At 34.6% G+C, this 15,663-nt stretch overlaps 1 protein-coding gene across 4 annotated transcripts in view; it reads right to left on the bottom strand.

Moving 5' to 3' along the window:
• IFT80 (intraflagellar transport 80) overlaps nucleotides 1–15,663 on the bottom strand; it is a 109,210-nt gene that overhangs the window by 79,323 nt on the left and 14,224 nt on the right. For all 4 annotated transcript variants that reach the window (XR_013994318.1, XM_081064282.1, XM_081064283.1 and 1 more), the window contains 2 exons: nucleotides 5,080–5,190; nucleotides 3,039–3,107 (listed from right to left, as the gene is read on the bottom strand). Coding sequence is in view for 3 of the 4 variants with exons in the window: in XM_081064282.1 (XP_080920408.1) it covers nucleotides 3,039–3,107; nucleotides 5,080–5,190 (180 nt within the window). In the remaining variant the exon portion in view is untranslated. The remainder of the gene's footprint in view (nucleotides 1–3,038; nucleotides 3,108–5,079; nucleotides 5,191–15,663) is intronic.

Raw genomic sequence — 15,663 nt, 5'->3', positions numbered from 1 at the left:
GGCACCCCCATTTAACCTCTATCTCCTCTAACGTATCCTACATATTACTGCTAAGGTATTCTTCCTAAACAACAACCCTTATCTCTTACTCTTGTGTTCAAATTTTTTTTTTTTTAGGTTTTAGAATAAAAAGCAATAGAAGCAACTCGAAAACCCTCCATTTATCATCCAAGGTCATCAATGTCTTGGTTCTTCTGGCAGTACTATTCCTCACACAACCTACACTTTGGCCCAGAGGGTCTGCTCCCACTTACCTGACTTCCATGCCTTATGCCATTGTACCTCTGATCATCTAACTTCCTCCACAGCAACAATCCTCTGCCAATAAGCCCATTTCCTTACCTAATTTCTTTATTTTTCAAAGCCCAGTCAAAGATGCTGCAATATTTGCCAAGAAGCCTTTCTGATACTTTATGCCCCCCGCAAAAAAACCATTAATCTCTGCTTTCCTTGTCCTTCCACAGTACCTTAGAGCAATGAGCACATTCTGCCTTGTATTACAGTTATTCATATTTCCAGTTGACTTCCTTTACTAAGCTCATTAGGGACAGGTTCCATGTTTTGTCATGCCATTCTTCCAACTGAAAAAGGTTTACAGTATTACCTATTCTAATTTTAATCTATAATTAAAATATACAATGTAACACAAGATAGGGCTTAATTATAATAAGCATCACGGGCCTACACATTATTTTTCTCTAATAAGGAAAAATGTTCAGTGTGAGGTCGGAGGGATAGTGGATGGGGGGAGGGGGGTTCACAGTGTGAGGGATATAAATGATGAACGTCTAAGTATTACCTTGTCTTGTACACCTGAAACTAATAAATAAATAAAATAAAATAAAAAAGGAAAAATAACTCTTCAGAGGCACAAGTAAGAATTATTTTTAAACCAAGTCAAATTTTCCCCAAAAAACTTGGGATTGATACTTCTTCTGTATTAGAGAAGAGGATGATAACTGACTTTTTCTATCTGTACATCTGGTTCCAATCATCGAGAAATGAATTCAGGAATTAATTTCTATTCATCAAGGAATAAGTATGTTTATGTTTAAACAAGGACGCTTTCCACATTGTTTACTGAATTCCAAGTTGTACAATAATTCAGGCTTATATTATTTCATTTGCGCCAAAATTTACAATATTTCTTTTCAAAAGAGGCAAGAGTCCCCTACCCCCACCTAACTTGACTCTTTTAATTGAGTCTTTAGCATTCAGCTCTCAATAGTTCAGATTTATAATCACCCTAGTTTCTAATAAATCAAACAAATCTTATGAATAACCAGGAATTTTTCTTTTGAAGTTAATGTCATTATAACTTAGCTTCTCTGATGATTTTTCCCAGAGATAAAATAGGAAAAGTCTTTGCCTGATTAGGAAAATGTGAGTGGCACCAATCATCAAAACCTCAAAAGTTAGATGCATAGCTCTATAGTAAATTTGTAATCCTTAATCTAGAAAAAGATATCAGATGACTCAGTTGAAATACCAGTAGGTTAACTAAAATACGAAAATCTATCTAATTTTGCTCGTTAATCTTATAATTAACATTAACTTTGAGGTTGAGAAGAATAAGTCATAGGATTCAAATAAGATAAGAATGATTGGTCCTTTCACAGCCATTTGATGTTAAGGACATTATAGCTATTTGGAATGTTGACGGAAAATATCATTACATGATATGAATATATAATAAAACGATCTATATTATATGACATAATCTATATCTTAGCTTTTAAGAGCATCCTATTTACCCATCTAGTTGGGAGGAGTAAAAAAAAAAGAGAAGAAGAGTATGACCCATCCCTCTCCACATAAACAACATACACAAAAACAAAACGGATCATAGACTTAAATGCAAACACTAAACCTCTTAAAAGAAAATATAAGTGTAAATCTTCATGACTTTGGATTAGGCAATGTTCTCTAAGACATGACACTAATTATAAAGCCAAAAGGATATCCTTATGCCCACTAGAAGATTAAAATAAAATTTATTTTCTAAAAGTACGTTTCATTGCTAAAGTAACAATAAATTGATATTTTTTTCCTAACTGAAATTCGCCCCTGAATGCTTCTACCAACTCTAAATTTTCTACTTGTGGATAAATAGCCTATTTGGAGGTTAGCTATAGTGAAGATTTAAGCTCAAGAGAGTACTCTCTAGTACTTCTGGTTACCTTTGCTAACATTTGATTAACATTAAAGAAATGGAACTATTTTAGTACTATCCTAAGAGCAAACATGATTTAAAAACGAAATCTGGAAATTTTTGGAAATCATTTATTGAAAATGCTTCACAACATGACTTTATCATATAATTCTGAAGAATAGCCTGTAAGCAAGCTTTTTGGCCACCTGTTCCTGAAGATCAGCTAATACGCGCTCAGGTCAACTGCTTTATCTCAAACCGCTTTACTGTTCCTAGGTAAAATCTAATTAGGAAAATAAATCTGCTACATAGAAAAAAACCTGTTATCTAAATCCCAACAGGAATGACCACTGGATTGACTGTATGAGGTATTTCATCCTAATTAACATGGAAAACTGAGATGCTGCTGAAGTAGTTGTAGCTTGCCAAGTTTTGGATCATCCGGGTGTCTGTTCCCTTCCCTTAGTGAAGTAACCAAATATACAACATAATTTAGAAAGGGTGCTAATATTATGAAATTATTAGGACTTTTTAAGTAAGGAGAAACTCAATGCTTTCTATTACTATTGTTTACCTAACTAGACACCAAATCCTATTCTGGATAGGTAGGATATGCTCATAATACTTCAGAATTATTTTAAAAAGAATCACTAGCCTATAACTGCATTTGTACAGATTCACTAACGAAGAAAAGGCCCTTGAGTATTTCCTGGCTTGAATAATACAAGTACCTTGATCCACCAGACTACCTGGAAAGGAAAAGGAAAAAGTGTAAAAGGAAATAAAAGATTTCAGGTTTTGAACCTGAGCAAAATCAGTCTTAGAAACTATATTAGACTGGTTTTAAAGGAAAATATTAAGACATATTTACTGATTATATACATACCTTGCTGAGCTAAAGTTGATCTCAGCATTCCACTCTTTGACCAGATTTTTATTTGTCCATCTTCTCCAACTATAAAGAGAAAATAATAGTTGATAGTTTTATCTATAAGAAATAAATTTAAACATTAAATATACATATACAAACATTAAATTTACATATAATCTGTAGCATCTGTATTAATGCATATTGAAAATTCAGACAAAATTTAATTAAATGACAGTGCTTAATAACAATAAAATTTAATTAAAATTAATTTGAAACAATTTTATCAAAGTAGCCTGACTTCCATGACAAAATTTTTTCCCTTTAATATTAGAAGATTCATGAGTATATTATTCAAATAACACTTTCATTTTCACTGAAATCTCCATCCTAGAATTCTAAGAAAAGTGTTTTCAGTGTAATAAGATGAGTTGCAGCCAAATTTCAGTGAGTTGGGGACTGAGTGGATGAAGTAGTAGACTACTCTTTTGAATAGCTTGCCTGAAAGGGGAAGAAAGGAAGAGGAACTTGTAACTAGAGAGAGTTATTTGTTAACGGAGGGATTTTTTCTTTCTTCTTAATTTTCATGACAGATGACATCTGAAGACATTTATACACTGAAAAAGAAACCACTGGAAAAAGAGAAATTGAAAAAACAGACAAGAGAAAACTCACTAAGAAAAATCCTACAGAAGGCCCAGGGAATAGGTGTGGTGGTTTTAAAACATATCCATAAATTCTTCGTTATTCCTCCTATTAAGATGTGGAGTTTAATGTCTCTCTCCTTCAGTGGAGGCTATATTAGTGACTTGCTTCTAAGAGAATGTGGTGGAAATGGTAGAGTATGACTTATGAAAGTGGGTCATAAAACATTCTGTGGCGTCCATCTTGTTCTCTCTTGGATCACTCACTTGGGGCAAAGCCAGCTGTCATGTTGTTAGAACACTCAAGCAGCCATGTGGAGAGGCCCAAGTGGTGAGGAAATAAGTAAGGCCTTCTGCCAATAGTCAGAGAGGAACTAAGACCTCTTGCCAACAGCCATGTAAATAAGCTATCCTGGAAGCAGATCTTCCAACCCCAATCAAGCTTTCATATGACTGCAGCTCCATCAAACTTCTTGAGTCTAGCACAGAACCACCCAGCCAAACTGTTCCTTGTCCCATATAAACTGTGAGATAATACATATTTATAATCTTAAGTCACTAACTTTTAGGGTAATTTGTTATGCAAAAATAGCTAACGTACAATAGGTGAAGAAGAGAATCCTTGCAGTAGGATAGGAGATGGGAGACTGAAACAGGTAAAGGGCAATTAAATGAGATTATGTTGAATTTTAGAATTTTAAAGAATTACAACTTTGGGGCCGGCCTGGTGGTTCAGGCGGTTAGAGCTCCGTGCTCCTAACTCTGAAGGCTGCCGGTTCGATTCCCATATGGGCCAGTGGGCTCTAAACAACAAGGTTGCCAGTTCAATTCCTCGAGTCCCGCAAGGGATGGTGGGCTGCGCCCCCTGCAACTAAGATTGAACATGGCATCTCGAGCTGAGCTGCCGCTGAGCTCCCGGATGGCTCAGTTGGTTGGAGCACATCCTCTCAACCACAAGGTTGCCGGTTCGACTCCTGCAAGGGATGGTGGGCTGCGCCCCCTGCAACTAGCAACGGCAACTGGACCTGGAGCTGAGCTGCGCCCTCCACAACTAAGACTGAAAGGACAACAACTTGACTTGGAAAAAAAGTCCTGGAAGTACACACTGTTCCCTAATAAAGTCCTGTACCCATTCCCCCCCCCCCAAAAAAAAAAAAAGAATTACAACTTTTATTTATTCTCTACTTGATCATTCCAAAAGCATTCTTTGACAGTACATTCTCCATAAGTCATATAAGAAAACTAATAATTAATGACAGTCTCAATTATAGCATTATATAGCAGTCTAGATCAATAATGTGCCAATTGCTTGCTATTAGACAGTGCAAAACTTTTGCTAAATATGAATATTTTGTTGCTTTAGAAATTTTTCTTTAAAAAATTTATTTAAAATGTCATTTTTGCAGACAACTTACCTGTAACTAATGCTGTTCCTTCATAATTCCATCTTCCTGCAAGTACTGCTCCACAGTGAGCTTCTACACTTTTTTCCACTCTTCCTAACTTGGAAATCAGATGAAATTTACCTAAAAGAAGTTATACTTGAGAAATCTGTTTTTTGAAAATAATTTATTCAATCAACAAACATCTGTTGAGTACCTACAACTAGACTGGTTAGCATAGTGCTAGGTAGTACTGGAGATAAAAGAGCAAATAATATAATTATTCTTACTCTCAAGGAACACACAAATCTATTGGAAAGCAGACACAAAACAAAATTACAAAATCTTAAAACAAGTGGCATAACAGAAAATACATATATGATACTCTGATAGTTCAGAGAGACAATAAAACTCTGCTGGGGTATGGTCAAAGGGGGCCAAAAAAATGTCAAGAAAATCTTCTATTTGTTTTGTTTTTTACAGACTTTAGAAAAGGTAGAGAGGAGAGGAACCAAGATAGTTAAATGCTGTTCAAAGATAAACTGAAGCCTATTTTAAAATTTTAGGACTGAACTCACCAATAAAAAGGCACAGAGTAGCAGACTGGATCAAAAAACTAAACCCAACCATATGCTGCCTCCAAGACACACATCTCAGCTACAAAGACAAATATGGACTCAAAGTGAAACGGGTGGGAAATGACACTCCAAGCAAATGGTAGTCAGAGAAAATCAGATGTAGCCATACTGATATCAGATAAAACAGACTTCAGGCTAAAAAAGGTAACAAGAGACAAAGATGGACATTTCATAATAATAAAGAGCACTATACAACAAGAAGACATAACAGTCATCAATATTTATGCCCCCTTCAGCAACTACTATATAAACAGAACTAAAGGGAGAAATTGACCAAAACACAATTATAGTAGAGGACCTAAATACATCATCGACAGCTATAAATAGATCATCCAAACAGAAAATAAGTAATGAAATAGCAGCCCTAAATGACACATTAGATGAAATGGACATAACTGACATTTAAAGAGCACTTCATCCTAGAACATCAGACTGTACATTCTTTTCTAATGTACAAGGAACATTCTCAAGGATAGACCATATATTGGGACATAAAACTAGCCTCAGCAAATTTAAGACTGAAATCATCCCAAGCATATTTTCTGATCATAAGTCTTTGAAACTGGATATCAACTGCAAAAAGAAAGCAGGAAAAACCACAAGCATTTGGAGATTAAACAATATATTTTTAAAGAATGACTGGGTCAAAGGAGAAATAAGAGGAGAGATCAAAAGATACATAGAAACAAATGACAATGAAAATACATCCTACCAAAATTTTGGGGATGCAGTGAAAGCAGTTTTAAAGGGAAATTTATATCATTACAGGCCTATCTCAAGAAACAAGAAAAATTCCAGATAAATAACCTCATGTTACACCTTAAAGAACTAGAAAAAGAAGAACTAATGAAACCCAAAGTCGGCAGAGAAAGGAAATAATAAAAATCAGAGCAGAACTAAATGAAATAGAGAACAAAAAGACAATAGAAAACATTAATGCAACAAAGAGCTGGTTCTTTGAAAAGATTAATAATATTGACAAACCCTTGGCTAGACTCACTAAGATAAAAGACACAAATAAACAAAATCAAAAATGAAAAGGCGGAAGTTATCACGGATGCCACAGAAATACAAAGGATCATCCGAGAATACTATGAAGGACTATATGCCACCAAATTCAATAACCTAGAAGAAAATGGACATAGAAACATATAGCCTTCCTAGGCTGAATCACAAAGAATTGGAAAATCTAAATAGAAAGATCAACAATAAGGAAATTAAATCTGTCATCTGAAACCTTCCCAAAAGCAGAAGTCCGGGACCAGATGGCTTCACTAGTGAATTCTACCAAACATTCAAAGAGAATCTAATACCGGTCCGACTCAAACTCTTCAAAAAAATTGAAGAAGAGACAGTACTCCCTAACTCATTTTATGAGGCCAACATTACCCTGACACCAAAACTTGGTAAGGATAACACAAAAAAAGCAAATTACAGAGCAATATCTCTGATGAATACAGATACAAAAATCCTAAACAAAATTCTAGCAAGTCGAATGCAATAATGCATTAAAAAGATTATACATCATGACAAAGTGGGGTTCATCCCAGGGGCACAAGGATGGTTCAACATATGCAAATCAATCAATGTGATACACCATATAAACAAAATAAAGGACAAAAATCATATGATTATATCAATAGATGCAGAAAAAGCATTTGACAGGATACAATATCCATTTATGATTAAAACACTTAATAAAATGGGTATAGAAGGAAAATACCTCAACATAATAAAGGCCATATATGACAAACCCTCAGCTACTATCATAAATAACAGTGAAAAACTGAATCCCTTTGCTCTATGTTCAGGAACACGACGGGGTTGTCACCTATCACCTCTGCTTTTTAACATTGTGTTGGAAGTCCTAGCCAGAGCAATCAGGAAAGAGAAAGAAATAAAAGGCATCCAAATTGGGAATGAAGAAGTTAAATTGTCACTTTTTGTAGATGACATGATGTTATATGGAGAAAACCCTAAAGACCCTACCAAAAAGTTATTAGAAAAAAATAAACGAATACAGTAAAATTGCCTGCCTACAAAATCAATGTACAAAAGTCCATTGCATTCCTATATACTAACAATGAAATCTAAGAAAAAGAAATAAGAAAAACAAATCCATTTGCAATTGCAACAAAAAGAATAAAATACCTAGGAATAAATTTAACCAACAATGTGAAAAACTTATATGTGGAAAACTAGAAAACATTTTTAAAAGAAATTGAAGAAGACACAAAGAAATGGAAAGACATTCTGTGTTCATGGATTGGAAGAATCAACATCGTTAAAATGGCCATATTACCCAAAGCAAAATATAGATTTAATGCAATCCCCATCAAAATCCCAATGGAATTTTTTAAAGAAATAGAACAAAAAACGTCAGATTTGTATGGAACCACAAAAGACCCTAAATAGCCAAAGCAATCGTAAGGAAAAAGACTCCCTGACTTCAGCTTGTACTACAGGGCAATAGTAAACAAAACAGCATGGTATTTGCAGAAAAACAGACACACAGACCAATGGAATAGAATTTAGAATCCAGAAATAAACCCACATAAATATGGACAGATAATTTTCAAGAAAAAAGCCAACAATGTACAATGGAGAAAAAGAGAGCCTCTTCAATAAATGGTGCTGGGAGAACTGGAAAGCCACGTGCAAAAGAATGAAACTAGACTGATACCTGTCACCATGTACCAAAATTAACTCAAAATGGATCAAAGACCTAAACATAAGACCTGAAGCAATAAACTGCATAGAAGAAAACATAGGCATTAAACTTGTGGATCTTGGATTCAAAGAGCATTTTATGAATTTGACCCCAAGGGCAATGGAAGTAAAAGCTAAAGTAAATGAATGGGACTACATGAAACTGAAAAGCTTCTTCCCAGCAAAAGAATCCATCAACAAAATAAAGAGGAAACCAATTGAATGGGAGAAGATTTTTGCAAACAATGCCTCTGATAAGGGGCTAATACCCAAAATGTATAAGGAACTCCTACAACTCAACAACAACAACAACAACAACAAAAACAATCCAATTAAGAAATGGGCAGAGGAACTGAATAGACATTTCTCCAAAGACACACAAATGACCAATAGCCATATATAAAAATGTTCAACATCACTAATTATCAGAGAAATACAAATAAAAACCACAATGAGATATCACCTCACCCCAGTCAGAATGGCTATCATCAACAAGACAAATAGTAACAAGTGTTGGAGAGGCTGTGGAGAAAAAGGAACCCTCATACACTATTGGTAGGAATGCAGACTGGTACAGCCGCTATGGAAGGCAGTGTGGAGGTTCCTCAAAAAATGAAGAATAGAATTACCATATGACCCAGCAATTCCTCTCCTGAGTATCTACCCCAAAAATCTGAAAACATTTATCCATAAAGACACATGTGCTCCATTGTTCATTGCAGCTTTGTTTACGGTGGCCAAGACATAGAAACAACCAAAATGTCCTTCGATAGATGAATGGATACAGAAGTTGTGGTATATAAACAAAATGGAATACTATTCTGCCATAAAAAAAGATGAAATATTACCATTTGCGACAAGATGGATGGATCTTGAGATTATTATGCTGAGTGACATAAGTCAGACAGAGAAAGTAGAGAACCATATGATTTCACTGGTATGTGGGAAATAAAACTGAAAACAACAAAAGAACAAGACAAACAAATGAAGAAACAAAACTCACAGACACAGACAATAGTTTAGTGGTTATCAGAGGGTTAAGGGGGGTGGGGGGGTGGTAGTTGAGGGTAAAGGGGATTAAATATATGATGATGGAAAGAGAACTGACTCTGGGTGGTGAACACACAATGGGATTTATAGATGATGTAATACAGAATTGTACACCTGAAATCTATGTAACTTTACTAACAATTGTCACCCCAATAAATTTTAATTAAAAACAAATTTTAAGAGTTTAATTGAAGAAAAATCGATTCCAATCAGGCAGTGCCAAACCAGATGTATATAGTTAGGAGCACTCCATTGGCAGGAGGTCAGAGAAAGACTTTGATAGAGAAAAAGTGGAAGCAAAGTAAAGAAATTATTAATTGACTACAGCTTAAAGCCTAGTTGGCTGTTGTGATTGGATGTCCTTACATTTCAATTTCGTAACCTTGAGGCCTTTAGAGATTTAGATTTTGGTTTGCTTATGTAGGCCGATGGCATTAAAGTCACCTCAGTCTAATGGCCTCCTCGTTTAGTTAATTTATCAATTGATAATCCCAAATTTTAAAATACTTGTCTTACATGATATTACACTGCGCCAGGCACCAGGTAGACAGAAAGAAGTCGGCCACTTGGTTGCCTGCTTCATAAATATACAGGCGAAAAAGTTAAAAACTTACAACTTTAAAGTATATAAAGAATAGAAAAGAGATGTCAAGGGGAAAAATCAGCTATGCAAAGAACAAGTGCTACAGGAGCTGAGAAAAGATCAGTGTGGTTTTGAATGCTCATGAAGTCTAATAATGCATAACTTGAAATAAATTAAGAACAGTGAAATTAGAAACTTTCCCCCAAATATATATGCATATGCAGTAAAAGAATAATGTGGCTGCCTAACCAAATTTTGTCTCACAGGATTTATGTTGTTTGAATTCACTTTTAATTTAAGGCTTTTCAAGATTTGGCCTATTATTAACAATTCATTAAAATATATTTAAGTCAGATGCTTAAGATGGCTTTAAAATATTTCTCTGGAGAACTCTAACTATTACAGATGGCTTTAAAACATTTAACACCTAGCACCCTGTGGTTATTTCACTGACTACCTACCAGTTCCCACCAACAAAGTCGTTCCCTCTTTTTCACACACAGTGTACATTATTTGTAACTCTGTTGTAGCACTTTTTTTTTAAATTCGGCTATGATTCATTTCAGGGCAGGGAGCCATGTCTTAGTCATATTTTTATTTGCAATAGTGCTTTTACATGATCAGCATTTGTTAAATTTAACCAACTCAGTAACCACACCCAGTAACTAAAAATAAAATAAAATAAAATAAAATGTACTTTGACATTCTCTTCTTTCTCATTCAGTCTGATAGTTTACTTTTCCCATCCTTCATTTTCTAGCCCCTCAATTCTTTACCTTTATCTAGACACTAACACCATCTACTTTTCCCCAAACCTTCCTTTTAATTTTATATTTACCTCTGGGTCATTTTTCAGTGTAACAATTACTTTGAATTAAACTGTGCTATTGTTCTCTTTATGAGGCTAACTTAACATAACAGAAAATACAAGGGGGGAAACAATCTCAAAATAGGAAACTGTAAAGATGACACATAGTAAGTGGAAAGCTAAGTGTGTGGTCATTTACTTTACCCAGGTCTGTTTCACTAGGAGAAAAGAACCACATACTAAACGTTGCATATGATGAATTAATTCATCACTGAAGAGATTAACCAAATAACTCTTGAACCAGAAATGAAAGGTCCAGAAGTTGTCTTTCAACCAATTCCATATTTCAGAAATTTTATGTATTTAGGCAATTGATATTTCTTATCCTAAAAATACTAATACTGACTTTCTGACAAGTGCTAAAATTATTCTTGCTTCCTATGACCACACAGAAGACATATATGGGGACAACTAAGGTCAATTCTTTGCACTGCTTTAGCCTTTAATAAATCTTTGGCCTTTGCATGTTGGCTGATTATTACAAATTGCTTGACTAGCACACCCAGAGTAAAGTACACATATAAAATTACACATACAAATATTTTAAAACCCATAACTATCCACTTAACTATTTTGATTCTTCTCTCCAGCTTTTCTGTAATGTTTTATAAGTACAAGACCAAAATTAGAGATCAATTCATTTATTTCCAATTATTTGCTAGGATTGGGGTTGGGAAGAGAATATAATCAATATGATTCATTTATTGATTTATTAAACAAACAATGGATAATTTGGATAAAAAGTATGGATATTTAAATCCTGGAGTATGAAATTAATCTCTTATTTTTAAATAAAAGATAAACTAAAAAGAGGAAAATGTCATAAAAGAGAAAAAGAACAGAGGAAGTAGATTAAAGTTACACAAAAAACATTTTTTAAAGTTACAAATGCCTTAAGAAATGTCTTAGAAACATGAGAAGGCTTGGAATAGGGTGTTAGGAAAAAAGGCACATGAGCACTTTCGCAGACTGCTTAATAGCAGAAATGTTTTGGCAGTAGGTTGCAAAAAGCCACAAAGATTGGTAACCGCTAACTTCTGATAAAAAGAAATAAACACACAAATTCTTTTCAAAGTGGAATTTTAAATGGACACGGTAACTAATAAGAGAATATAGGGATTATTTTAAAATGTCTAACACAATGTATGAAAATATCAACTTTCACTAAACATAATTTAAGGAGTGTTTAACGGCTTTACAAAAGATTTATACCAGAATTCCTTTACATAGCAGCTCCCCTAATGCATTTTAAATCATTGAATTCTTTTTAAAATGTAAATCTTTTAACACATTGTTAAAGAAATATCTCCTCTACATATGGGATACAACTGCATGAAATATTCAAAAAGAGGTAATAATGTTGAAGAGAGAATTATTGGTGAGACAAAACACTTGGCAAAAGTCTGCCTTATGTATTTCAGGGCCTGCCCCCAAAACCCAGGGATGTTTTCTGAGTGTTACCACGAACACCACAGAAGAGGGAGGGGGACGGACAAAGGGAACATTGGAAGAGTGATGAACAAACTCAAAAACTCATCTTCTCTTCCAGCACTGAGGGAAAAAAATCAAGAGGAGAAAACTGGTGGAAACTAGAAAAGAAAACCTTTTGAACAATGAATTAAATCTTGAAGGAATTGTTTTTGTAAGTATCAGGTTAACGTCACACAAAATGAAAAAGCCCCTGAGATCTGCTGTACAACATTATGTTTATGGTTAACAAAACCAAATTGTACAAATAAAAATTTAAGAGGATAGATCTCATGTTACATGTTTTTTTCTAAAATTGACAGTTATTCATTTTTTTTGTTTTTGTTCTTGTCTTTTTAAAGTACTGGGTTAATAAAGAACATGGCACTAATATATAAAATGACCTCAGATCTTTATCTGGCAGGAAACCCCTTGACCACCTCCTGATGCCATCACTTTCTTCTTCTTTTGAACATTTCTTTCTCATTTCTGAATGCTATTTTCTGTCTTACCCTTCCACTTCTTTTCTTTGATCTATCATCCTTTTCCTTCCCTTTCACAAGATCTCAGATATTCCTCATGTTAGTCTAGCAGAAAATACTCAACTATTCTGCTTTGGTTCTCTCTTCTTCCCATATCTAATTGTGGCATGTAATCTTATTTGTTTTTTTAATATAGTAAACCGAAAAATAAAATTAATTAAACATTCTAGTTTCTCAAGCATCATAATATATTTTCCTTTATTTCACCTTGCAAATTTAGCTTTTAAATTACATTTGTTTTACTTTACTTTCTTTCCCCATCAGAAAGTATTTTGACTTTAGGTAAAACAGTAAGCAAATATTGAACTCTAACTTTTTGCAGTAGTATGGGTTAGCAACTCTGAAACAACCTACTGTATGTTGCAGAATTTAGCAAATGAGTTAACATATTGAGAATGATGGGAGTGAGGCTTTCTCACTGTTTCCAAGTGAGAAAACACACACACACACACACACACTAGAATTAACCTTTTGGTGTTGAAATAGAACTGATGATATCAGAATTAACTCATGGTTTTTATAATAACCTGTTTCCCTGAAAATAAGACCTTGCCGGACAATCAGCTCTAATGCGTCTTTTGGAGCAAAAATTAATATAAGACCCAGTATTATATTTTATATTACATTATATTATACTATACTATATTATACTATATTATATTATATTACATTATATTATATTGTATTATATAAGACCCGATCTTATATTATAGGAAAATAAAACCAGGTCTTATATTAATTTTTGCTGCAAAAGACGCATTAGAGCTGATTGTTCGCCTAGGTCTTATTTTCGGGGAAACACGGTAGTATGAAAAGAAAGGAGGAAGGGAAGGAGGAAGGGAAAAAGAGAGAAAGAAATAGCTGTAGATATATGTTTTTAAATATGCATTTATATTCATAATTCTTAACTCAGTCCTCTGAAAGGCCTTGAAGTAAACGCATCCCACTGAAATGAGCACACCTAGCACTCTCATCTTGGTTTTTAAATGCCATTGAACACCAAAAAAAGAACAGGAGAAGAGGCCGATTTGAGGGCTGGGACTGGGAAAGCACAAGATGGGCCTGGAACATCTCGTGACAGCAAAGAAGTGCTCAGAAATGATGAGGACACATTACCCCACGCACACACCAAGCAAAGTTTCATTTGAGCTGGCTTGATGGGGCTCCCACTGACCAAATCTGGGACAATTTTAACATCAAAATTTAAAAATGATAGTAACAGGATACTCAAAAGAATCTATGAGTCTAACTGACGTAAGTAAACAAATAAATGGGTGGGAAAAGGGAGGCTCCTCTCCTTGCAGTAGAATACCAACTAATCAATATGGAAGGAATTATGGAGTTTTTTAAAAAAATCACCATTTGGTAACCATCTTAGATAAATGACTCAGCCAAGAATCATCAAGATGCTGAGATAGTGGGAGGAAGTTTGAGGAGGAAGAGAATATTTTTACATAGTGTGAAAATATTCTTTCACAAATTATTTATTAAATGGGAAAGACAGTAACTTTACAGTAGATTAATTTAGTAAACACAACTTTTTGAAGTAATCAAAGTTAATACCACTGGTAATGAGTCAAATCAGCATCACAAATCTCCCAATCTTATGCCCTAAGTATTGATGCTAAAAATGTGTAAACTGAATCTAATCGTGAGGAAACATCCAACAAAAGCAAATTAAGAGACTTTCTATAAAAATAACAGGCCTGTATTCTTCAAAATTGTCAAGATTATAAAAGAAAGACCGAGGAGTTGATCCAGATTAAAGGAAAATAGAGACGTATGATAAAAGCAATGTGTTATTTTATACCAGAAAAAACAAATTTCTATAAAAGACAATATTGGGACAATTGTTAAAATTTTAACATGAACTGTAGATTAGATAATAATATTATATCAATGTTAAATTTCCTGATTTTGATCAATGTATTGTGATTATTGACAGAAAATCCTTATTCTTAGAAAATACATTGAAGTATTTATGGTTAAAGGGGCATATCTGTAAATTACTCTGAAGTATTTCAGAAAAAAGAGTATGCGTGGTGGGGGTGGGGAGGAAAGAGAGGAAAGAAAGCCAATAATGAAGAATACAGGACAAAATGTTAACAGTTAGTGAATGTGGATAAAGGATATGCAGGAGTTATTTGTATAATTCTTGCAACTTTTCTGTAAATGTGAAATTATATCAAAATTAAGTGTGTGTGTGTGTGTGTGTTTAAACTCAACCACTTTGTCATCTGAGGTAAATTAAATTCTAGTGTGGGTAGAATCATTCTTCTAAGCACAGGCACTATAGGAAGTCAAAGTTCAGAAAAATAAAGTTTAAAAAAAAAAAAAAAACTAGCCTGGCCCAGTGGCTCAGGCGGTTGTAGCTCTGTGCTCCTAACTCCGAAGTCTGCCGGTTCGATTCCCACATGGGCCAATGGGCTCTCAACCACAAGGTTGCCAGTTCAACCCTTCGAGTCCCGCAAAGGATGGTGGGCTGAGCCACCTGCAACTAAGATTGAACACAGCACCTTGCGCTGAGCTGCCACTGAGCTTCCAGATGGCTCAGCTGGTTGGAGAGCGTCCTCTCAACCACATGGTTTCTGGTTAGACTCCCGCAAGGGATGGTGGGCTGCGCCCCCTGCAACTAGCAACGGCAACTGGACCTGGAGCTGAGCTGCGCTCTCCACAACTAAGACTGAAAGGACAACAACTTGACTTGGAAAAAAGTCCTAGAAGTATACACTGTTCCCCGATAAAGTCCTGTTCCCTTTC

Source organism: Rhinolophus hipposideros, assembly GCF_964194185.1.
Source record: "Rhinolophus hipposideros genome assembly, chromosome: 2".
Lineage (NCBI taxonomy): Eukaryota > Metazoa > Chordata > Mammalia > Chiroptera > Rhinolophidae > Rhinolophus > Rhinolophus hipposideros.
Note: the sequence above shows the minus strand (reverse complement) of the source record. Positions and strands in the feature narration are given on the sequence as shown.